The sequence below is a fragment of the Leptonychotes weddellii genome, chromosome 2 (genome assembly GCF_054177405.1).
Source record: "Leptonychotes weddellii isolate Sample4059 chromosome 2, ASM5417740v2, whole genome shotgun sequence".
Lineage (NCBI taxonomy): Eukaryota > Metazoa > Chordata > Mammalia > Carnivora > Phocidae > Leptonychotes > Leptonychotes weddellii.
The window spans coordinates 86,829,897-86,856,520 of NC_138370.1; the positions used below are offsets into that span (position 1 = coordinate 86,829,897).

At 35.1% G+C, this 26,624-nt stretch overlaps 1 protein-coding gene across 1 annotated transcript in view; it reads right to left on the reverse strand.

Moving 5' to 3' along the window:
* BLTP1 (bridge-like lipid transfer protein family member 1) overlaps positions 1–26,624 on the reverse strand; it is a 196,835-nt gene that overhangs the window by 9,473 nt on the left and 160,738 nt on the right. Inside the window, exons 63-81 of the mRNA XM_081813121.1 lie at positions 26,428–26,518; positions 25,817–25,879; positions 23,474–23,727; positions 22,689–22,904; positions 21,015–21,195; positions 20,114–20,315; positions 18,250–18,411; positions 16,935–17,074; positions 15,637–15,838; positions 11,510–11,710; positions 10,511–10,690; positions 7,936–8,073; positions 6,912–7,169; positions 5,824–5,974; positions 5,286–5,443; positions 4,989–5,181; positions 4,550–4,767; positions 1,833–2,084; positions 410–613 (exon numbers count right to left, since the gene is read on the reverse strand). Coding sequence (XP_081669247.1) covers positions 410–613; positions 1,833–2,084; positions 4,550–4,767; positions 4,989–5,181; positions 5,286–5,443; positions 5,824–5,974; positions 6,912–7,169; positions 7,936–8,073; positions 10,511–10,690; positions 11,510–11,710; positions 15,637–15,838; positions 16,935–17,074; positions 18,250–18,411; positions 20,114–20,315; positions 21,015–21,195; positions 22,689–22,904; positions 23,474–23,727; positions 25,817–25,879; positions 26,428–26,518 — 3,464 coding nt within the window. The remainder of the gene's footprint in view (positions 1–409; positions 614–1,832; positions 2,085–4,549; positions 4,768–4,988; positions 5,182–5,285; positions 5,444–5,823; positions 5,975–6,911; positions 7,170–7,935; positions 8,074–10,510; positions 10,691–11,509; positions 11,711–15,636; positions 15,839–16,934; positions 17,075–18,249; positions 18,412–20,113; positions 20,316–21,014; positions 21,196–22,688; positions 22,905–23,473; positions 23,728–25,816; positions 25,880–26,427; positions 26,519–26,624) is intronic.

The window sequence follows — 26,624 nt, forward strand, 5'->3', positions numbered from 1 at the left end:
TGAGATGTTACACTACCAGGATGGTGAATCAGGTACTAATATTGTTATTTATGAGTAAAATGAAACTAGTTTATTTTTACTTACTTTTAGTTTTTTAAAAGATTTTTTATTTACTTATTTGTCAGAGAGAGAGGGAGAATGAGAGCGCACAAGCAGGGGGAGTGGCAGGCAGAGGGAGAGGGAGAAGCAGGCTTCCCGCTGAGCAAGGAGCCCGATGCGGGACTCGATCCCAGGACCCTAGGATCATGACTTGAGCTGAAGGCAGATGCCCAACTGACTGAGCCACCCAGGCGTCCCAATGAAACTAGTTTAATTAAAGAAATGAAAATTCTCCCTCCACTCAAATTCTAAACACAGGCAACGGAGCCCCAAATACAGGAAAATCTCTCCAAAAAAATAAACTTTTAACCTTCATTCCTTGTGGCTGTAACATAGTTGAACCATTCTTTTACACTTGCTACTCCATGGGGTGGATTTTCATGGCGACGCCTTGTTATTTTGGTTATTGTTGCCATAGGACTTTCCAAAGCACCACATGGTTTGGTAACCATGGTATTATGGCCCAGATGAAAATCCAACGTTTGTACAATGTATGTAGAATGATCACTAGAGCCTAGAAGGAAAAAAAAAAGTTTCTTGATGTTAACAAACTATATTTAGATGCAAGAAGATAGTTGTGGCTCTAGAGCAATAGATTTAGTTAACTCATACATAGATAAGGATATAAAAAAGTGAGAAGTCAGAAAAAAATCATAAATAGTTTTTCTTTCTTTTAGTTATAACTGGATTTATCCCTGGTGATGAGCATCATCATTTTTTTCAAGATAATGAGCATCAACCATTTTTTCCCTTCATCATAAGAAATCACAGCTTAGGAAATTATAACTAAAAGGAAGGAGGTTTATCACTGTAAATAGAGGTAAAAGCACAACCTTACCGATAAAAGTTTTATAATTTAGTCTTATTTCCTTAAACTACCACCATGTGTCTTTTATGTTTTTATAATATTTATAATAACTATTATTACAACTGGCCAGCCACAGCAGCAGAAACTTTAATTGCCTAAGAAACAGAGTAAGACGGTGGCAAGTTCAGAAGTAAGTCCTTTAACATGCTCCAGACTTTATAGATATTGACTCACTGGCAATGAACTCCTTGACATGTCAAGTACATGAGAACAAATGGAGTTGGACTTCAGAAATATAACAAAGAAATAAGTCAATCAGAGAAAGACATGTATCATATGACCTCACTGATAGGAGGAATTCTTAATCTCAGGAAACAAACTGAGCATTGCTGGAGTGGGGGGTGGGGTGGGAGGGATGGGGTGGCTGGGTGATAGACATTGGGGAGGGTATGTGCAATGGTGAGTGCTGTGAATCGTGTAAGACTGTTGAATCTCAGATCTGTACCTCTGAAACAAATAATGCAATATATCTTAAGAAAAAAAAAAAGAAGATGAAGATAGTAGGAGGGGAAGAATGAAGGGGGGGAAATCGGAGGGGGAGATGAACCATGAGAGACGATGGACTCTGAAAAACAAACTGAGGGTTCTAGAGGGGAGGGGGTTGGGGGGGATGGGTTAGCCTGGTGATGGGTATTAAAGAGGGCACATTCTGCATGGAGCACTGGGTGTTAGGCACAAACAATGAATCATGGAATATGACATCAAAAACTAATGATGCAATGTATGGTGATTAACATAACAATTAAAAAAGTAAAAAGAAATATAACAAAAACATATAAAAGATATGAGAAAGGAAAATTACTCTGTCATTTATAATCATATCAGAAGATAAGAAAAGGTAAAAGTTACAAATGTGTCAGTTTACCATCTTCCCAGATTTTCTGAGCTTCGGTCCAAAAAGCAATATTTGGTTCTTCTAAGTGAAAAAGGGCCCAGGATTTTGAACGGAAATTTGGACCATGAAAACAAGCTAGTGTCATATGATTTCCATGTAAGCTCATTGATCCTCCGAACTGCATTCCATTTTCTGGTAATGGAATCTGAAATAAGGATATGTGGCATCCTGATACCACCTTCAATACTCCAGGCCAATGTCGATGATGAGCTGCATCGAGCACTGCAAGAAAACCAAAACCACTTATCCTGAAGTGCTTCACAAACACCCTGAATGGCAGGTAGGAAGGCAGGAGGTGGCTATTTTCTATAGCTGAAGTGATGCAGATAAGGGATGAAAACAATCCAATACCTGGTTAACATTAAGCAGAAGCTAATAAAAATATAGTCTGGGAAAAGATGCTGCGTAAGGATGGACAGAATTAATGAAAGTAGTAACTTGCTAATGATAATTACAGCTAACACTTCTGTAATGATTCATGATTTACAAAGTACTTGCATAAACTTTTATACAATTCTCACAATAACTCTGTAAATTAGGGACTTGATCTAGATTCAAGTGAAGCAGAAGAGGGGTTAAGTGAATCAGTGACAAGAAGATCTAGAAATCATATGGACGCTTATAACCTTGCTACTCAAAAGTGAGGTCTGAGGACCAACAGCATCAGCAACACCTGGCAGCTTGTTAGATAGAAAGAGAAACTCTTAAGTCCACCCTATACCTACTGTATCAGAATCTGCATTTTATGAGATCTCCAAGTGTTTCAGATACACATTAAAGTCTAAGAAGCACTAATCAGATGTACAATTCGTATTTATATTTCTCACTTATCCCAATAATGTCCTTTTTGGCTGTTTTCCACAACTCTCATTCCAGATCCAAACAAGGATCACACGTTATATTTAGTTATCATGTCTCTTTAGTTTCCTTTAATCTAAAACAGTTCTGTAAGCCTGGTTTGTTTTTCAAGATAAGGACTTCTTTTAAGAATCTAGGCTAGGAGTTTTGGGGCACATCTAATTTGTAAATACCTAACACCAATTCTAGTTTAAAGGAAATATAGGGACTAGCGGAACAAAGACAAATGAAACCACAAGCAAACAACTGAAAAAAAAATTTAGAAGTTCAGACATTCTGCAGGACAATAGGCTAAGTCTCTTCAATGAGTCAGGTCATTAAAAATAATAAGGACTATGCTGAATTAAAAGAAAGTAAAGGAACATAACCAGATTTAACTTGTGATCTTGAATCTGATATATTGGTTTGGACAAACCAGTTGTAAGAATAATTTTAAGGTCAATTATAGAATGTGGTCAGAAGGCCAGAGGAGATAAATACTTAGCAAAATGGAAAACTGGATACTGTTCACTAGAAAAGGTTACAAAACAGTATGAACAATAATATTTTGGTAAAAAGTACATGTGTTATATAGGTTTATAGAAAATCATCTGAAAGTACATACTCTAAATGGTTCAGAGTGATGATTTCTGGGTGGAATGTGATGTTTCTGTTTTTGCTTATATGTACTTTCTAGGCTTTTCCAATGCATATGTACTGCTTCTGTGATTATAAAGAGTTATTTAAAATGATCCCGATTCTGACTACTTTTCACCACTTTTACCTCTCTCTGGTTAAAGCTGCCATCACTTGCTGCCTGGACTCTTCCGATGGCCTCCTTACTGTAACTATGTTTGCAACAACAGTAATGGTTATTACTGCAGCAGTCTCTACTTCCACTCTTCACCACCTGTAGTCTATTCTTCATAAGCAGCAAGAGTGATTCTTCAAAAAGGAGTATTTTAAGAAAAAGTAAATCAAATACGAAATCTGTTCAGAACTCTCCAATAGCTAGCTTTCATATTCAAAATCTTATCTTTGGCCATTCATATCCGACACTTTCCTGCTTGTTCACTCTGTTTCACCAAAGTAGCCACCTTAATGATCCTCAAATAGACAGTTTCTTCTACCGTAGGAGCTTTGCACTTGTCAATAGGCCCCTATGTCCAGAACTCTCTTCCCCAGTGGAGATCTTTCTAGCCTAGAACTTTAAAAGGCTTCTGTGACCAACCTTTCTAAACTAGCTGGCCTCACACACTATTCTTTATCTCCTTCTCCTGCTTTTTCAGTACGTCTTTCTATCTGAAATTATCTGATGTATTTAGTTAGTAAGTTAGTAAATTAATTATAGTCTATCTCTCCCATTACAACAAAGCTTTATATAGGTAGGAACTTTGCCTACTAGGAGATCTCCTATGCCTAAAACAGTGCTTAAGAATATAGCTGACTTGCTGATTGAATTACTGAGCGAAAATAATAATCTGCCTAATATGACACAGCTAATAAATCCAAAAAACTCCAAAAAAATCCAAAGCTCAGACATTCTGATTCCACAGCCCATGCTCTAAACCAGAACATGGTATTGTCATAATTAGTATTCAAGAGCACGGAGTGGGTATTGGTTATAGGTGAGTTGTGGCAGGAGTAGGAGGTAATATGTGATGGCTTCCCAAATGATGGCCTTTAATTCTATTGGTGGGTAGGAAATCAGGTACTTTGCTGAGTGAATAGAATAAAGAGCATATGGATCACTTTGTAAGTATGATACATAGATATTATTTAAATTAAGATTGTAACACAACATTTAGTGAAAGATAAAGCATACATAAAGGCTTAGTTCTGATTCTTACATTGTTCTTGCGAACTTCTCTCTAGGTTATTAGTCATTGTCTTAGGTGGAAGATATGGAACGGGTCCCCAGGTAGACAGAGCTCGTTTGCTGGTGTCAAACTGTTGTGTGAAAAATTCCTGGAGCTTCATTCCTATTTTTATCAGGTCTGGTGTAGTTGATCTTGATATCATTACTTGGAAAATATCCCACTTCAAATCTCCATGGACAAATATTTCACTAAAGCATAAAAGAGAGTTATATATCTTACAGAAGATGGCTTAAAAAAAAAAAAAAAGGAAAATTCCCTTCTCCACCCAGGTTTTTCATTCATATTAGTTGCATAATATAAAATCATTTTGCAAAAAAATATGAATCATTTGCGTTTTCTCACTGGAGGAGAGAAAACATACTAAGAGCAGTCATACAAAGTGTTCAGAAAGTAACATTTCACTAAATACCTTTTATCAGTCATGCTTGAATCCAGTGCGTTATACAGATTTACTTTCCATTCATCCTGAAGCTTGAGATCAGCATTACTGAAGATACCCATGAGGATACTTGAGCCCATGTAATCAACACGAGCTTCAGTAGAACCCATAGTAATCTGAATTTTGTGACTAGGTTGCTGATTTGGATGTTCAGAAATATGAGCTAAAATGGAAATGATAATTACCTTTCATAGAAATACCTAATGGGGAAAACTTATCAAAATCAATTTTCAAAAATTTGTTTTCAGTTGTAAAATTTCAACATACCAACCATCTCCAAAGCATTGACATCTATGGTCCCTCCAACTACTCCTCCTTTAGAATCCAACTGTGATCTTCCCAGACCTACGGACATGCTTATCTCTCGATCTCGATTACTTCCTACCGACAGACGGCCCTGGCTCTTCAAACCACTAGTTGTCCAACTGGAGAAAAGAAAAAGGGTTGTTAATTTGACATACTGCTTTCAATGTCATGAATTAAAACAGGAGTTAGAGGATTTTGAAAAATCTGAAAAAACAATACATTTCTTATAAAAACTGTGGTAAATGAATATTGATAATAAACCTTTCTTCTTAGCAAATTACACTGTTTTCCTTTTAATTTTCTCTTTTTAGAGGACATAGTCCATGTTGTTTTATATTATAATATCTTTAGGATAAAACCATTTTCAAGATAAAGCAATTTATAGCTTTTTTCTACTGTCTCAAACACTTCAGTTATTAAAAAGGTTTTAAATTGCTTTATTACAATATAAGAAAAATTACAACGAATGATTAATTTTCCTTGTATCTGAATATCTTACGTTGTATTTCCCATTACATTACTCATATTCATTTGAACGTTTAATTGCTTCAAGTTGATGGCAAACACGACCAATGTTTCCCATGGGGTCCCTTGTTGGCTTGCTGCTTTGTTCGATTTGTTAAAAGGAGTTGATGTTTTTGAAAGTGAATCTAAAAACAGAAACATCAAATGCATATTCACTCACATAGATGCTCAGACAATTAAAAGTTACCATTCTTACCACTACAGCCCCAGAAGTAAAAATATGGTATTCTTAATTAAAACCTAACTAATAGCTGTCATATTGCTTCTAAAATACTAGCTACCATTTACTGAACATTCAGTAGGGCTAGCAGTCTTCTTGAAAGCTCATAAAGTTCCGTATGATCTCCATTTTACATGAGGAAATTCTGGTGTGCATGGGATATAGCAGCACAGATCGTCACCCTGGGATTTTCTTAACAAAGGAGAAAATCATAAGTTGCGGCTGCCAAATAGAGGACTTGAAGGCAGGGACCGTTCTGAAATGCAGACACCTGCTGAGGTGCCGGTCTGCTGGGTTCCTGTGGGCTCAGTGTGTATCTTGAACCCTGCATTCACTCATTATACTCTAAGCTTGTGACATGAACTATATCATTTTTATATGTTCAGATACAAGTAGAGTGCTGAGCACATAAAGGAGTTCAAAAAACACTGGCTGAATAAAGGAATGACTGAATGGATGAATACCAAAGATTAACTTTTTCATAAATGAGTCTGACACTCAGGAAAAAAAAAAATTAACTTTTTCAAAATCAAACATCTTTTCCAATGTCACAGGTTTGTTTTACTTCTAAAAATAACTACCACGTGGAACAAACTAATAATATGTTCATTCCTCTCTTCTTTTCCCTTTTTAAAGCTACTAGTCATCCAGCTATCTCTTCTTCTGGCAAACACTTTGAAGTGTCTATTGTTTGTTTTTGGGTATTCCCACCCCTCCATCTTTCATAAAAATCTTCAAGAGTATCTTTTCCTACAGTTGAGGCAGAAATCTGAGAGTAACTAATTAAGATTTTTATCTTGGGGGTATTGGAGGGATACTGATAACAAAGAGAGCAGTGTTACCTCTTCGGGGAACTGAAGAATCAGACACACTCCTTGATCTTATGGAAGCTGGGGATTTTAGGCTCTGTGCTGCTGTCCCTGGCGACATGGTGCTGTTTGTCATATGTTCATTGAATACATTAGGTGACTGAGGCATGTGGGTGAAAGAGGCTGACTGACTAGGCTGTTCCCAGGTCCTGCAGTAAGCTTTTCTTGACGATTCAGGAGAAAGATGCTGGCTTACCCCTTCAATGGAATCAGGTGTCCCTGGGCCAGATGCTGTTAGAAAAGTAGAAACAAAATTAACAGAATCAAAATTAATCAGGATACAATCTCCACGTTATAAAATAATAAATTTCACCACTCTATCTTTTCTAATCATAGATTCCTTCTAGTTCTCTATTTGATACTGTACAGCAATTTATGGTTTGCAAAGTACATTCCAGCATGTTATTTTATTTGATTCTCATGGTAATTCATGAGAGGGGCAATACAGGTACTCTTTTTCCATTTTACAAATAAGGGAATAGATGGGCGCCTAGGTGGCTCAGTTGGTTAAGCATTTGACTCTTGAAATCAGCTCAGGTCATGATCTCAGGGTCGTGAGATCCAGCCCTGCATTGGGCTCCGCGTTGGGTGGGGAGCTTGCTTGGGATTCTCTCTCTTCCTCTCCCTCTGGCCCTCCCACCCCCCGCCAGGTTGTGCAAGTGTGCACACTCTCTCTATCTCAAAAAATAAAAAAAATAAAAAAATAAGGAATAGACTCAAACTTGGATTTCTAATATTTTCTACTGCATCATGTTAACTCTACCTTTCACTTACACAGTATACTACTAAAACATCATCTAAGTCCAAGAGAAAAAATGCAGGCAATGTGATAGCATATCCCCAACATTTTCTGTTTTCCATGCTTAATTAACCATGATTAACTTGGATGTCTTACCAAGTAAAACAAAGTTTGTGGTATTAATCATTGATTCCTGTTACTACTGTAACCAAAATTAAAAGTAACATAAGTATAATTACAATTACATAACAAGCTTACTTGGCAAATTTATAGTTTGGTCTCCAAGGAATAGGCGTCTTGCAATACTTCTCCTATACCAGGCTCTTGGAAATGCCAGAATTTCACTGAGTCGACGCATATCATATTTAAAGGAGGCAGACCCTATATCACATACAGCTGATACATAAATAAATAAAGTCTGTTAGAAGAGATTTCCAAAACCTTTAATATTGTCACATGGTAGGTATGACACATGACACAACTAAATTATAATAATGTTATAATTAATGAAATATCAAAATAAGTTACAAGGTATGATTAGTAAGTGATAATATTTGTTCCTTCCACAAATGATAAAAATAGCACATTTTTGGGCACCTGGGTGGCTCAGTTGCTTAAGCAATTGCCTTCAGCTTAGGTCATGATCCCGGAGTCCCAGAATCGAGTCCCGCATCAGGCCCCCTGCTCAGCAGGGAGTCTGCTTCTCCCTCTGACCCTCCCCCCTATCGTGCTTTCTCTCATTCTCTCTCTCTCAAATAAATAAATAAAAATCTTTTAAAAAATAGCACATTCTTACACTATTCCCATTTCCTTTTTTGAGGTGAGGGCAACTTGGAATTCTGTTGTCACTTTATCATGAAATTCTGAGGGGTTCTAAAGATCAGACTTATTGACAGCTTTCAACTTTAATATAGGGCTCTTCTCAAATATGGAAACTGAATAAGCGGGATGGGCAGGGACACAAACTTCCTCAAAAGTAGTTGTAAACCAAACAGTGTGTGGCAAGAACTGCTATTTTCCTTTTAGACAAAGAGCAGGGACTTGTCAGTCTGAAGGCATTGTGATGACCGCTTCTTGGGGTTCTGCTCTGAGCACTCTTCTGCCCCTGCTTTACATGCTCTTCTGTTCTTCCACCAGAGCTTCTGTAAGGAGTTACACACCAGTGTCCCCCAAATCTAATATTTCTGTTTCAGCCTGAGTCCATATCCACATAGCCCATCAGCCAATTATCTACAGACTCTCCCACCTAAACGTCCTAATAAGCACTTCCTTATTTTTGATCTAAGTTAATGACAGTCCACTATCCCTTCACTCACCTAAGCTAAAAACTTGAGGCATCCTTGTCTCCTCTACTCCTTACACAACTTGTCCTCAAGCTTGTGGGTTCTACTTCTCTTAAAACCATTCTCTCTTCTTTTTTATGGTCACAGTTTAGGGTTTCACTCCCTATTGCTTGGTCTATTTCAACAGTCTTTTCAAGCATCTCTCCCATTTTTCATGCTGCCATCAACTCTTTCTAAAACACCAATCTGAAGCATCATCCCATTTCTTTTTTTTTTTAAATACAAACATGTTATTTTATAATACATATACAAATTTATTGTGTGTGGTAAGAACACTTAAGATGAGATCTACTATCTTCACGGATTGTTTTTTTGTCTTCACAGATTTTTGAAGTGTACAATATAGTACTGTCATCTTTAAGCACAGTGTTGTCATCCCATTTCTTAAAAACCTCTAATGGCTTTTCACTGCCCAAAGGATCAGAATCCTGTTCTTTAGCTTGGCATATGAGTCTCCCATCAATCTAGTCCTGGGGTGTTTTACCAGCTTTCCCTCTAAGCAATTCCTCTCTCCCTTGGGACATTTAACTATACAACCAGTTAAATGTTCAGTTATAACTATGCTTTGCTTCAGTGAACCGAAGTATGATCCAAAAGCATACTTTCTGATGCTCTCTGTACCATTAAAGACCATGTTGCTATAGCTAAGAATTTTTTTTTTACATAATTTTGAAGATCTGGCCCCAATATCATTTCTGTTGTGAAGCCTTCTTTGATCTCTTGAATAAAACAATTTATTTCTTCCTCTTTATGTAAAGCTCCATTATAGCATTAATTACACTGCACTGTCATTTATTTGTCTACTTGTGAGACCTTGTCTTATTCATGCTGGCACCCTGAATCATCTACCAGAGTGTCGGCACAAGTTCATTGTAAAATATAGGCTCAGTGTATGTTTGTTGAATACTAGCTTTAAGTGTACTTACTGTATTTGTGCAATTAATAACCTTAAAAATTTTCACTCCCATAGTACTCTCAATTCTTAAAAATGTTCCACATGCACTTAATTTTAAACAGTCAAGTCATAACATAAGGAAAATGAGCAAGTGATTTGCCCATAGGTATATGGCTAGTTACAAAGCTAGCAATACACATGTACACAGCTTAAGATCTAATGACACTAAGTAAAAAAAATTTAACCATCATCCCTCATTAGTGTTTTAAGAATTTACAATCAGAAAACTAAGCTAATGAAAAATCAGAAATTTTACCAATTCATGGTAGAGAAGTGAAGAAAAGAAGCAGTTTTCAGTGACTTAACTAGGCATACTTTGGCCTTTGGGTGACATTTCTATGCATTTACCTAGAAATCATATTCCTAACATTGCTTACTTGGATTGAGAGAGTACATTGGCCTAGACTGTTACTCCTCTCATTTAAATCATTCATCACTAAAAGCTTAATGTTACTATTAAAACACTGTTAAAAAGGAGGCCCTTACTTAATTCTGAAAAACAGCATTTTAATTAAGAAACTATACAATTAAGTACCAGATATATTGATTAGTGTAGTGTCCATTTTGCTTGCAGATTTGCTTACAGACTGACTTTCAAAAAATGAGGCACCTCCTGAGCGCCTTATCCGAGACAAACTCACTTTTACAAATTCAAGGTTTATACTGAGTGAGTCTTTTCGACCAGTGACGGAAGTGGGTTCTTCATCCACATTCCCTTTAAAACAAAAACAAAAACACAACACACACACATTTATATATGTATGCATATATATACATGTATGCAACTATCTAGTTACATGAAATTATCTAATACACTGGAATATGCCAACAATTAAAATCACTTTAGGTGAGGTTAAAAATTTAAGAATGATCTAATGAGCAATAGCATTCTTAACAATAGTTTAATAGTTTCAAGCCCATAAACAATAGTGATGATTTTCACAATACTTCTCCAACAAAAACTAGCACTGACATGGAATATATGTTTTTGTTACTTCTCTAAGCAAATCAAGAGACATTCACTAATATCAAAATCTCAGACATTTTTAGTGGTAAATCTGCACTTTAAAATGATAGTGAAATTTAAGTTGGTTAAATAATGACAAGAAGGAGAAGCAACAGCAGCAGAAGGTGGTTTCATTTTAAACTGAGAAATGTGATGCACACACTTTAAAAATTCACTATTTGCAGAATACAATTTCTTATACAAATAATGATTTGGTAAAACATTTAAACTTTTCAGTAACATAAATATCCTTTTTAAATCCAAAGATTATTGTGCTGCATATGTCACTGTTTTAAAATTCTTATATAATTAATTCACCTCAATTATTAATTTCATATTTCTACTTATGTAGAGACAGGATACATATTGTCAAGAAGAAAAATAAAGTTTTTGATCTTATTTTATATCCATTATTATTTTTTTAAATTTTCTTTTATATCCATTATTAAAGGTACTGTGATTTCTGAAAAGATCAAAGCTTGAAAATGTGCTATAAATTAAAAAAGATGGAAACACTCTTAAGTATACCTAGTCCTCCTGATCCAGGTGTGAGCCCAGAAACAGCAGTTTTTTGTTTCCCTGCTCCGTATGGATGAAATACATAAAGGGAAAAGTCAGACATGCATGCAGTGAAGCTCAACCCAGACGAACTGCTGCTAGAACTGGTTAGATCTGATTGACTACTACTATGTCGACTTCTGCCAAGAGGGCTGCCTAGGCCGGATGAACCTATAGTGAAAACAAGAAATCCAAAATATTTATAAGCCACAGAAGATTGTAAAAGCCTGTCACTTAATACATTCTTAAGAACCAAACAAGACTTGAAATTAAAATGGAAATACTCAAACATTAATTGATAAATAGATTTAAAATCTTGATATCAAAATAAAGACTTAGATGTACTTTTCAATTAATTTTTTCTATTAACTGGGGTTGAATACTCTGTTCATCTTTGAAACAATTATTTAGACATTTGATTGGCCAACTCCATGGTTTCCTGTTTCTTTTCTCCTTTGCTCCACTGGAAGCAGGCAGTGGAAGAGGCACAAAATAGCTGGGACTTAAGCGAAGGGGGAGAACAAACTATAAAAAATCCAAATCATGTAACTGGAGTCCACATTTCAGTAGCCAGCAGTGGAAATAGAGCATGGTACACAAATGCAGAAAGTTAAAGATCTCTTTCTCTGAGAAGAAGCAAGTGTCCTCATTGGCAACACTTACCATAGGTGGTGTATAGCCTAATTCAAAATATGCTTTAAATGTAAAAAATACGAGTAAAGCATCTTAAGAGAACATTATATGATTTTGCTAGTAATTCCAAAATATGTATTTCCAAAATATATAGACCTCCTTTGGATTCATATTGCAACTGGTTACTTGACATCCTACTAGAATGTGTCACAAGCATTTAAAGTTCACCATGTCCAAAACTGAATTCTTGATCTTTACCCCCATCTATTTTTCTTCCAGTGTCTCCCATCTCCAGTAAGTGACATTTCCAAGCAAATAGCTCAGCCAGAAACCTGAGAGTTATTTGTCATTCTTCCCACTTCTATCATGCAATTTATCACCATTATCATTTCAATGTCTAAGAACATAAATTAAGCCTGTCCATTTCCCTGTATCTCACTATTGTTACTCTAGTCTAAGCAATTATCAGCTCTGGACTGCTGAAATGGCCAACTGTTCTCCCTGCTTTCTTCTACTCTTGTTCTCCTCCAATCAACTATCGGACTGCAGCTGGACTGGTGCTATTCTGAAGGTGTAAATCAGAATCTCACGTCTACATTCCTGTTTAACCTTCAGTGGCTTTCCCACATGATCTGGCTCTTTCCCAGCTCTCTAAATCTTTATCATACCAATCTACCTTTTGTTTGCCACACGCCACTTACACTAGTTGTTTTTGTTTTTTAAACTTGCCAAATTCTTTCTTGCTTCATGGATTTTGTGTTCTCTACCTAAAGTGTTCATCATCCCAACTCTCTGCTTGGCTAACTCATACTCACTTCACATTTTCACTTAAAATATACTTGTTTGCTTGTTTTCTGTTTCTCCAAATTCAACTTAGGTTCCACATTAGCAGTGACATATCTGCTAGCTAGGTTCACTACCATCCATTCAACCTCTGGCATGGACCCAGGCCCCAGTAAAGTTCAATAAAGATCCTTTGAAAGAATGGATACTGTTGTGGCGTCTGGGTGGCTCAGTCAGTTAAGTGTCTGCTTTCAGCTCAGGTCATGATTTCAGGGTCCTAGGATCAAGCCCCAGGTCTGGCTCCCTGCTCAGCAGGGAGCCTGCTTCTTCCTCTCCCTCTCCCTCTGCCTCTGTCCCTCCCCCTGCTTGTGCTTCTTTATCTGAGAAGATAAATAAAAAATCTTAAAAAAAAGAATGGATACTATCATAACCTATACTTCTTATACATTTATTCTTATCATTATTCTTCCTGCATGTTTTATGATGATAAAATGAGGGATGCTATTTCATTTTTTTAAATTTTCTATAGAATCAAAATGTGGACAAAAAAAATAGTCGCTCATTTCATATTCCTTTCACTACAGATACTTAGTATGGTACATATATACACTACTACAATAATTTAAGTGTCAGTAATTTGTGGCATTTTGTCATTAAGAAAAAAAGTGAATATCCCAACAGAGAAATGGACATGGGCATATTTCTCTCCCGCATTAGCCAATAAAGTAATAACACATAAAATAAAACCCCATTTTAGCCCATCACATTAACAATGATTAAAAATAAATTTAAAGCGTAATGTTGGGAAGAATACAGTGAACCTGGTGTCTACACACACTGTGGTGAGGATGCAGAAATCTTATATTTACTAGAATAGTAAAACATATCAAACACTTTAAAAATGTTCACTCTCGGGCGCCTGGGTGGCTCAGTTGGTTAAGCGACTGCCTTCGGCTCAGGTCATGATCCTGGAGTCCCTGGATTGAGTCCCGCATCGGGCTACCTGCTCAGCAGGGAGTCTGCTTCTCCCTCTCCCGCTTCCCCCTCTTGTGCTCTTTCTCTCTCTCACTCTCTCTCTCAAATAAATAGATAAAATCTTTAAAAAAAAAAATGTTCACTCTCTCTGACTCAGGAATTCCACTTTTAAGAATTTATCCTAAGGATGTTGATTTATATATAAAGATATTCATCTCAATATTATTCACAAAATAGAAAACAAAAAGCCCAGGGAGTCTCAAATGTATGATCGAAATGATGGAATGTCATGCAATCATTAAAATTATTTTAGAGATGAATATTTAATAATTTGAGAAAAACTTATATTTTAAGTTTTTAAAAGATACATAGCAGAAGAGATCATATTTAAATTTTGCCTGGGAAGAAGACTGTATCTACAAAAATGTGGAAGAGTAGGTAGGAAGTGATAATACTGGTTATCTAAGATAAAAGGATATTATTTTCATTTTTAGTACTCTTGTTTTCTGTATTCTCTATAACGAACAGTGAGTTAATTTTATAATCAAAAAGTAGGTTTTCAAAAACTGACACTACCACTCCAATATTTTATAGACTACAACACAATTCCAACAGCAATATTTTGGAGCTAAGTGTGACAGTGGGCAACCACATTTGCAAAAACTTATTTCTAAAATATCAACTTTTTTTTTTAAGATTTTTAAAAATTTATTTATTTGACAGAGACACAGCGAGAGAGGAAACACAAGCAGGGGGAGTGGGAGAGGGAGAAGCAGACTTCCCGCTGAGCAGGGAGCCCAATGTGGGGCTCAATCCCAGGACCCTGGAATCATGACCTGAGCCGAAGGCAGATGCTTCGCTTAACGACTGAGCCACCCAGGTGCCCCTAAAATACCAACTTTTTGTTTTCCTATTTTATGAGGAAAACTTTCAAAGATTCATGCAGCAAAGCAATGTTTTGTTTTAGCCATTTTTTCAGTGTCTTCTGACATTGCAAAATATCCCCTGGGGGCTTTTTTTAACCCCTGGTTATGAACCATTGTTTTAATGATAGTTCTCTTATTAATAATTATCAATTTTCACTCATTCTAGTCTCTTTAAGAATGGTCAATAAAATCTTTATCATTTGCATATGCAATCTTTCTATGATTTTTAGGGCAGAAATGACACTGAGCTTTAATACAGTGAACAGTGACTTTCTCACCAGGAAATCATAAATTGTGTGTTAAAAACAAAACCTTTCATGAAATGGACATTTGAGTTATAAATATATATATATACATTATTATGATTACATACACACACACACACACACAAACTACCCTCGATACAATTTTAATTCACTGTGATAAATTCTTGCATGATAACACTGTCTTCTTTTCCATTTGCAACACTGATTACTCTTAAATGTAAAAATAGAGCATAAGACATTCAAAAGTACTTAAACGTATAAAATGACATTTACTTCATAGTGCTTGTAGCATGTACATTCAAACCAACCAAAAAATGCTATCCAACTGCCATTCACTTGCAAAATATACTCAAAAAACTTTGATCTCAATATATTTTTCTATAAATACTCTAATTCTCAAATATTCTCCTTTTCCAAGTTTATTTTTTTAGTAATATACACTAATCATTATTAAAATATTTATTTGAAAATAGTAGTTGGCTTTCTACCAGGGAATAAAAGAGTGTTTCTGTACCCGGTGTTCCAGTTTTGCTTGTAGAGGTCTTTGTTCCACTCTGAGTAGCACTACCTCCAGGGGATAAAGTCTCTGTGGGATACGTGGTCCCTAAAGTCTCCAGTTCGCCTCGGTTTGAAGAAAACACCAAGTCCAGGGATGGTAGCTTTAGCATGCATTCTACTCTTGATACTGGTAAACAGCTAAACTTGATCTGTGAGGGCTAAAAAGTGCAGAAAGCCCAAAAAAAAAAAAAAGAAAAAATTTCTGGGTACTAGTTAAAAAATTTCACACTGGATTCCAAAAATATAATTTCCACTTCAGTCCACATATAGCAAATTATTTGACACTTTAAAGGCTTTTTTTGTTTAATGTCCTAGCTTTTTCAAACAGATACATGATACATTAACCAAAATTTATTAACAAAATGGCATTTTAGGAATCACCTCTGAGTGATAAATATTTAGATATTTAGATGATTCAGAACATTAAAGATATCTATGTTCATATTATACTTGTTCATAATCAAATTTTTAAAGGAAATAATTCCTCTTATACTAAAATTTTTAAAAAGCTATTTAATAAGTTCTATAAACTCTCAAGCCCTCCCCATTACATGTTTTTATCATATCTTCAAAAGGCTAATGCAAAACTCCATCCTGAAGCCCTTTTGGCCAAACTGCTATTGTAGAAAATAGTTTGAACAGATGACCATTAGTGTTTCTTTTATTCTTGAGATTATCAGATTTTAATTGAAGGTAAACTGAAACCTGAAGTTTGGTTACAAGTAGTTTTCAAATCCTCTTTAATAAATGGACTCAATCAGATGCTAATACAGTCCCAAAGGGCGACTGTTAAGACTGCATTTTACAATAAAATATTAAATAAAAATTCCATAACTTAGCAAAAATCTAACAAAGGTACTACTGTGTGACTTACATCTCAATTACACTTTATATTTGCCCCAAAAGGACCATAATGGCAAGAAATACAGGTGGCAAGAAATAAAAAAAGGGCATAAAATTCTAAAAAAAAAAAAAGGGTTTTAACTTACACATTTTTATTTTTGCCAAAAAAGTGTAAGATCTAAATTTTGAAAACCCAAAGATCTATGAACCTCCTCAGCAGAAAAGTAAATACACACACAAAATTGTACATAAACTTCCCAGAGGTCCAGGTGATCTCTAAGCCAGTATAGGTTTACTAAAGGTCCATGAATCCAAGGTTAAAGAAACTTTAAGGGAAAAATGTTGGAAATATTCAAATAAACTTAAAAACATTTTTCTTTAAAACAAAAGGGAATAAATGAAGTATATCACCTGAACTCGTACATAAACCACAACATCTACAGGGAAAGAAGAGTAAGCAGATGTTGAAGATGATACTAATGATGTTGTTGATTCTTCCATAGGATCTGGTATTTCAAAATGTCCCATATCTTCATCTTGTGAACTGACAGCTGTTAAAATATTTAGTTTTATTATTAGGGCAAGGGCAAACTATTTTTTTTAAAGATTTATTTATTTATTTGAGAGAAAGAGAAAGAGAGTGTGCAAGCACGGGGGTGGGGGTGGGGGAGAGAATCTTAAGCAGACTCCACGATCAGTGTGGAGCCTGATGGGGTACTCCATCTCATGACCCTGAGATCATGATCTGAGCCAAAATCAATACTTGGACGCTTAACTGACTACACTAGCCAGACACTCTGGGAAAACTATTTATCAAAAGATCTTTTCTTGGGGCACATGGGTGGCTCAGTCGGTTACGCATCTGCTTTCGGCACAGGTCATGGTCCCAGGGGCCTGGGATCGAGCCCCGCATCAGGCTTCCAGCTCAGAGGGGAGCCCGCTTCTCCTCCTCCTTCTCCCTCTGCATTTTCTCCGTTTGTGCTCTCTGGCTCTCTCTCTTTCTCTCTGTCAAATAAATAAATAAAATCTTAAAAAAAAATATCCTTTCTCTCATGCTAGTACTGAGATCAGGGATATGAACACACAGAAATGTGCTTCTGTAGCCCATCATTCTACACATCTTTCCCTATTCAAACCTCCTGCTCATTTCTCCAAATTCTAATTCCCCTCCTACTACAACAAACACTGTACAAAAAAAATTAAGCCTTTGCCCTCAAGAAGTTTCCAGTCCAAGAGGGAAGCTAATGTAGGAATTAAGGATGTTAATTTCGTCATTAACTAGCTGTGGCCGTGGGAAAATCATATAACCCTCACCAAGACTTAATTTATTTGTAAATGAGGACTAGATGATTTCTCAAGTTTTCTTGATTTGTAAATGAGGACTAGATGATTTCTCAAGTTCTCTCTATAATTCTTGACTACTGAATATATTAATAATAATATATAACAGCATTAAAAATCCTTCTAAGTAATAGAATTTTAAAAATATTTGTGATGCAGGGGCACCTGGGTGGCTCAGTCGTTGAGCATCTGACTCTTGATTTAGGATCAGGTCATGATCTCAGGATTCTGAGATCAAGGTCCACGTTGGGTTCTGGACTGGGCATGGAGCCTGCTTAAGGTTCTCTCTCCCACTCCCTCTGCAACACCCCCTCCCTGACTCTGTGTTTGTGCTCTTAAAAAAAAAATTGTGATGGGGAAGTAAGTATATAAGGAGGATACTTACTTGTGTAATTCCTTTCAATTGGTGTAATTGGGATAGTTTCCAGAGCTTTTTCCAGAAAATCTAATAGGCAGGGACTAATAACCATTTCTTCTGGCAATGACTGAAGCGCTACCCAAGCATATAATTTGGCTGTTTTTACTCCTCCACTTCCTTTTCCTTTGGCTAGAACATTTACAAATGTGAGGTCAATTTAATAGTTCCCATACAACATATAATAATTTTGTGAGAAATTAGAACTATATATGACAGTTTAATCAGGTGAAGCACCTTATACCTAAACCATACAAGAATGCAATAAAAATAGCAGATTGATAGAAATGATATATTAATATTAGAATATAAAGATAGTGATGCATATAAAACAATAGTTATTTCTACTTGCTCTAGGTCACAAATGTTGCTTCAATTTTTCAAATTTATAATTTGCTAAGCGTCTCATTTAGCATTATTTTGTCCACTTAAGAAGACACAGAGAAATCTGACGAACAATATTTCGTGTTAAGTGAGGAAAATGTTGTTTTCAGGCTTTCCTATGTTCCTGCTGTTCTTAGCTTGTAGATTTTTACAATGCCTCCCTACATGGACTGCCATCCTTCTTTCACTTCTACATAACAAATATTTCTGTGTGAGTAGAATGAATGTAATAGCTAACTAAGATTTAGCTAACTTTGGCTTAGGTTTCCACCCTCAACATATATTAGTTTTGTAAACCAAGTAAATCAGCTCAACTTCTATGAACCTGAACTTTCTTCATTTATAAAATGGGGATAATATCTGTCCTGCACTTAATGGGCATAGATGTGCCTTGTCAATTCAAAAGTGATACAGAAAATTTTATGCATTATCACATTTATTAGCTATTTTATTGAGCATACAGGTCAGCCCTCTTCAGTGCGGAAGAAAACTACACAAGGGCATGAGTACCAGGAGGCAAGGGCCACTGGAAGCTATTTTGGAATCTGGCTACCACACCACATGAATAATACCTTACATGTATAGTAGAATTTCCAAGAAAAGGGATTATCAGACCAGACAAGAATTAGTTCAAAATGTTTCATTTGAGAGATGGAATTTGATATATAAATCTTTTAAGATATTGTGGAAGTGAATGTTTGTGACTTCTGAGGCTAAGCCATAAAAGATACTGCAACTTTAGTAGCTATGTTCTCTTTTGGATCACTCCTTTTGAGGGAAGTCAGTTCCCTTGTTATGGGAACACTCAAACAGCCCAGTGGACAGGCCCACATGGGGAGGAACTAAAGCACCAGTTTGCCCATCATGTGAATGGGATGTGATGGAAGTAGAACTTCCAGACCCAGTTGAGCATTCTGATGACTGCAGCCTTAGCCAACATCTTGACTGCAGTGTCACGAAAGACTGTAAAGTTAGATTCACCAGCCAAACTGCTCCTGAATTGCTGATCCACACACACTGTGTTTAAGGTTATAAGCCACCAGGTTTGGGATCATTTGTTATGCAGTACATGTAATTAATAAATGTGGTTAAGACCAATGTACTTTGTCTTAAAAGTATAAGTTTGATGCTTCCATCTAGATCATAATCTCCCATATATCAACTACATAAAAATTTTTCTAAATACATATAGATCTAAAAAGTTAAGTAAATAAACTATTTAGCATAGTAAGTTTCTTTTAACACTGATATTCTAAGGTAGTATCAGTTTGAAAAATAGCCAAAGGTCAGGCCACACTTCCATATGTGAGTTTTATACAGTCATTATTGGCAAGTCTATGTGATCTTCTCTTTAACATGTAAATTTGCAAGAAATTCTCAATAGAGCAAGTAGGTGATGATTAAAAAGTTACCAAAAAAGTTAAAAATAACGTATATTTTCCTGAAATACCTGAGGGAATAGGTGGGGGTTGGGGAGGAAGTAAGGTGTTAGTCTTGCTCTGGACAGTGCAAGGTAAAGGAGGAGAAGGAGGAGATGGTGCACTATCTTTCATACCATACAGCTTGGACTCTTTAGAGAGGGTTCTTGGCAAGGAAGATCCTCTGGAGGCATTGGGTGATTCGGTCTTTAGTGTCTTGGAATTGTAATGCAACTGTATTAAGACAAATAAACTTTCAAAATTAAAATAATGAAGATGAGAAAAACCAACATATGTAGAAAAATGTGGAAGAACACCAATCCATGAGTCAGAAGACCCAGTTCCAGTTCTTACAAGTTAACGCTGTGATACTAGCAAGATTCTTAGCTGTTTTTCATTTAAAATTTAAAAAGTCATCCTAGATAATAAGTTCCTTCTTGCTTAATTTATAGGATTTTATAATTCTAAAATCTACAAAATAGGTGTTTAAGTTGGACTAGGAAAGGTTTAGCAAATGTAATGACTATCAATGCATAAAAAAGTAACTTCTTACTGACAAATTTTAATGGAAAAGCTGTATAAAAGAAGTGGCAACCTGCAATTTGGATGTTCTTATGTTCAGAATATAGCTATATCAGAGAAAAATGTTGGAAAGTCTCACTTTTCTTCTTTTAATTTTTTAAATTTTATTATGTTTTGTTAATCACCATACATTACATCATTAGTTTTTGATGTAGTGTTCCATGATTCATTGTTTGCATATAACACCCAGTGCTCCATTCAGTACGTGCCCTCCTTAATACCCATCACCAGGCTAACCCATCCCCTCCTCCCCCCCAGGAAAGTCTCACTTTAATAGGTAAAGGAAGAACACATACGACAGAAAATAAACACTGCTAAGAATAATCTAATCCTAGACTTTTAGGTTTTTACCTTTACATCAACTCCAGGAATGTAAAAAACTGTTGTTTCTAAGTCACTAGACTTTGTCTGTAGAGATGATGGCACTTTCTTGCCAGTCATTAAATGGGTGGTAGAAGCATAATTAGTTTGAAACTTCTTCTTTTTTGAAGGAGAATCTTGATCTAAACTCCTGGAACTTCTATCATAACTCCTATAAATAGAAAAATGATTTTTATCTTGTAAAAAAACGCATTTATCTCCTTTTGTTTAAAATCAAACTTTTACTTATACAGTAAGTGGAATGTAATCCTTCATTAATAAAGTTGAAAAAGGAAAGCTCATTAGTGCCTGCTGCTAACCTGGCTAACACCGTCATGGATGATGTTCATGTCGTGTGCTCTGCAGCTACACAGGGCAGCCACCTTTAGTCTTTCCTGAGGTCACAGGTGTTTCACATGAACATGTTAGATTGAACCAAATGAAACTGCCCTTTACATAGGTAAAACCAGCTGAAAATAAGCAAAGTATTATAATGAATTAACATGCTTTTTATCGTTACTACTACATTTGTAGGAATTTAACTGCTTGAGTGCCTTTTTATCTTCTCATTTTATAAAACCCTCCTTAGACAAAAAGACAATTTTTTTTTTTTTAAAAGTAATCTCTATACCCAACATGGGGCTCAAACTCACAACCCTGAGGATCAAGAGTCCCATGGTCTACCAACTGAGCCTGACTGGTGCCTGTAAAAATCTTTTATTATGAAAAATTTCAAACATGCAAAAAGTAAACAGAATGGTAAACTGTGAACCCCTATGGCTCTATCTCCCAGCTTCAACAATTGTCAGCATTCTGCCCCTTTTTTTAATCGACATTTCCACCCACTCCCCATCTATCCTCTCAATTAGTATTTTCTTTAGCTCTTTTTTAGATTAGGAAAGAAAAGCAAACATTCAAAGAAAAAATAATCTAATCTTAAGCCTCTTTATACCACCACTTTTTCAATGATGGAGACAAACGGTAAAGCTGCAGTTATATCCTGAACCACATTCCAGTATAATGAGGCCTCTCTGTCCCCCAGTTTCCCAATCTTGTTTTTCTGAATTCATCAAAATTCTGAATAACCAAGATATCTCTGAGTACTGCACTGTTCTTTAAAACAGGAATGTGCACAATACAAGAACAGAGACTGAGAAATTTGGGCTTATTTAAAGGAGAATTACAAAGATACAACTCTTTTAATTAAATTGCTAGAATCTAAAGCAGAAATGCATTTCTAGTTGCCAGAAAACTTTATACACTTGTTTATTTATTTATTATTTATTTATTTATTTAAAGATTTTATTTATTCACTTGAGACACAGAGCTAGAGAGAGAGAGAGAGAGCATGAGCAGGGAGAGAGAGAAGCAGGCTCCTCGCTGAGCAGGGAGTCCGATGTAGGGTTTATCCCAGGACCCTGGGATCATGACCTGAGCCGAAGGCAGAAGCTTAACCATCTGAGCCACCCAGGCGCCCCTATACACTTGTTTAAAGAAACAGTATGTTTATACAAATAACCACTCAAACTTACAACTGTGATTAAATCCACTCTTTAAATCTGTATTTTGGGACATGGGTGAAAAAGTTCTTTGTGATTCAGTGATATATCAATAGTATTTCTAACAAATGAAGTTACATGTATCCTTTTCTGACCAATTTCTTACCTTCTCAAGCTTATATCGTCATGTTCTTGTAGAAGGGTAGTTGGGTGGAGCACACATTTTCCACTATCAATTTCGACCCGTATATCAAGTTCAAAGTCAATATTTCTCTCTGTAGCAGTGCCACTGAGACTTCGGTTGACTGGAGTTGTGGGCCAGCGTTCTGTAAATAGTTGATGAACAGCAGCAAAGCCTGTTGCTTTTTTACGAGATGTATGTCTAGAGAAAGAACAATTGATCGTTACATTGTATTAAATTGGAAGAATTTCCAACAACCTATTTCCCAATATATTATGTCAGCAACAGTCTGTAAATAAATTTTACCTGTTTTACAAATTCATACATTTTACTCAACTAGCTCATACTAATTGAAGTTTTTCCTAAGTTTGATGTAGTTACATTTTTATTCAACAACGATGCACTCAGTAACTATTATGTGCCAGGTGATGTGCTAGGTGCTGAGGACACAGGCATAATCACTGCTATTAAGGAGTCTGAATATCAGTGTATGAACTATAGTCTACATTTTTGAGGAGATTTCATTTTTGAAAATTGTAAAATGCTATTTTCCTGATTTTATTAAAAGAACGAAGAATAGGGAAAGAAAAAAATAATGTCACATGGAGCTAAATTACACTAGTAAACCATGGCTATGTCTCTTAGTCTCACTCTGGCTAGGTACATTAAAATTTTTTCTGTAACATTTAATAGTTATACATAATGCTTTAAAGTTCAGTTCTAGACTCTGAAATGTTACCTATGGGTCTCAAAATAAAAAGGTCACTTACGAGGGTTTCCTGTAAATATAAAACCTTTCCCTCTCATGGTCTTCATCCTTTTCATCCTTCTCAGAATCTTCACTAGTAGAAGACAAACTGTCATCCCGTCGGCCCTCTTCAGGTTGGAAAGGAATGCCTGATGAATAGCCTCCTGGAGTTTTGGGAGAACTGAACACGGAATATGATCCTTCACTATTTGAGGAGTAATGGGATGGACCTTCAACAGTTACTGACAAAAGGTCCAGTTCTGTTTCCTCTGGAAACTGTAAAAAGAGAAGACATGGATCAGGTTCATATTATACATCTCTTCTTAATTAAAAAAAGAAAAAGAAAAAAATATATGTGCAAACATTTAAAGTTCTCTCAGAGTTGAATTTCCTCACTCTGAACTAAAAGAAAGTCATATGAAATGGCACACCAAGAAAGGAAGCAGGTCTTAACCACAGAAAGTCATACTACTGACATACTAAAAATTAGAGTGAAATATTACGTTATATAAGCTTATATCAGCCTGTTACTTAGTACATACTATGTAATTCTTTAAGCATAAGTTAAACATGCTGTGGAGACAAAGCAAATAATGTTGATCAACCATAAATCAGAAGGGCAAGAGAGCAATTAGTGATGGAAGAGCACGCAGTGTCTGTACAGAAAGTGCTTCATGATTCCGGATGCTTTTTATAGATAGCTTTTAAAAATGAGCCCCTAATGGGCTGTAGACAGATGTGCCAGTCATTATGTAATTAAAGATATCAATCAGTCCAACTTAAGAATACTATTTTTTAAGGTTAATAGTTTTTTATAAACACTATGTCACTGAGAATTGCACCAGGAGGCCATTGTATTTAAGTAGATCAAAAAAGAAACAACAATAACAACAACAAAAACACTTCCTATGATCTAATTTGTAGTCCCACTTTTGAGAGTTGCTTAAATACCCTTTGAAAATGTGATAAGCCTTTGTAAAGTGTTATATGCAAGGTAATGTAATTTATTGACGCTATTAGATACAACAAAATTAGATACACGAAAATAGAGTACTATAATAAAAATTTCAAACATGTAGAATTCAGCTTTTCCTCACTTTTTATAATATACATGTTACTTAGTAAATAAGTAGAAGATTTTATTTATCAGAACATCTTTAAAATTTACATTTTTAAAAGTAAGAATCTGTTTTATGCTTATATATATATTTTATATTTATTTTTGTTTAATCTTTCTTTTATATTTATTTTACATTTAACCATGCCTTAGTGATCTATTTTATGATTTGTGATTTTTATATACTATTTTTTACAAATAGCATACACTACTATTTAAAAATAGGACTTGAACTAATTCAAATATTAATGCCTTTAAGAATTACTTAATCATTTCAAAATATACACATAAATCAAATCATTAGTTTTACATCTGAAACTGATATAATGTTGTATGTCTCAATAAAAAAAATCGGATGGGGAAAAATCAATTAGGAGAATCCCTCAACTCAATTCTGTAAATGATTTATTTCCAAGTTCATTTTTACAAAAAAAGGACATGTTTATCAAGCTCCCTATAATCTCATAGATCTAAAACAAAATTCAGTTTTCTACATTCAGTGTAACTATGGGATATGTACTAAAACTATAGCTTAAGAGGGCAGGAAAACAAAATGTACGTGGAATAAGTGCCAATTTGTAATGTAACTTGACAGAAAATTCCTAGACAAAGGTTTATATACCTAGTGTACAGATCTATTTTTAAAATTTAATTTTACTTTCATTACTTATATTTAGGGAAAATATACAGTTCATAAAAATGTTAATTCAACTTATAAGTCCTTGTGTAGCACATTTTCCATACTGTTTTGAACATAATTTTTAAATGGATTGTTTTTATAAATGTATGTTTTATATGTATATAGTGACTCCAAAGAAATAACATTCAATGATTAATCTGTTGTTCTGAGAGAAGTTTGATTCTAGTTTCTGTTAGTTAAAATTCTTTTTTTAAAGAAAAGATTCATTTTGTGGTTGAATGTAGAGAAAAGAGATTCACTTAGGGATTAGCAAATAACTAACAGCAGTTTTTGACTTATGATTTGGTTAATCTGGTAAGCTGATTTAGTCTTTAATTTTGGAGACTCAGTAATTAATATCATACAAAGAAATACAGAACTAAAATATATTCATGCAAGAGCTTATAAAACATACATGATGAAAAAGAATTCAAACAATCTTAAAGCTTTATGTAAAATATTTTTGACGTCTGAGTTTAGTATAAAATGAGAGGAAGACATTTTGAAAGCAGATTTTCAGGGTGGTTAATTAGTTTTAAAGCAAAATTTACATTGTTCTTAATAAGTACCTGAAAATACCCTTCCCCAGGACAGCTGGATTGTGGCGTACTTCCCCATATTGTTTTTTTCAACTTAATTAAAATAATAAGAAAATATATAAAAACTCATGAAAAATAAAAAGACAATGGTTTAAAAGCAAAGAAACATTCAAAAACAAACATGTTAATGTAAATTTTTACATATATAAAATTAAATATAGCTTTTAAGCTGACCTTTTGACTTCTGGTTTCTGCTATTACCTCTATATATTCTGAACTAAAATACATAATAAGATAAATACATAAAGTATAAACATTCCACATTTACACTTGTGTAAAAGACCTAGTTTAATGTGGATTCATACTTGAAAGGAAAATTATTCAACAAAGTCTTTCCACCTAAGAGCAACCAGTACAGAATCTTTATTCTAGGTGCAAAACACGAACATGAGCAGCACGGCTCTCAAATGATAGCACAGAGGCAGTGTCCTGCTGTTTGGTAATTTAAAGGCACTTCACCCATCACCAGTGGCACTTTCATTGTAGGAATTCGTATTTTGAAACTGTGTAACTACTATAATTTCATTATTACTAAAAATTATTTGGCACTGTGTATCTCTAACAAATAATTTCTCTCTTACTGTATCTTGGATATTGAAAGTTACTCTGGGTCCAGGAGATGCTGCATCCACATGGATTTCAGGGAGCTCCTCAGTTTCTCCTATTCGAGAACTGGAAGTAAAATATAAAGTTATAAAACATTAATAATAGTCTTTTTAAAAAAAGTCCCTGGACTTAATGAAAGTCTAGCAAATGACAGTAACATTCTAAATATTTC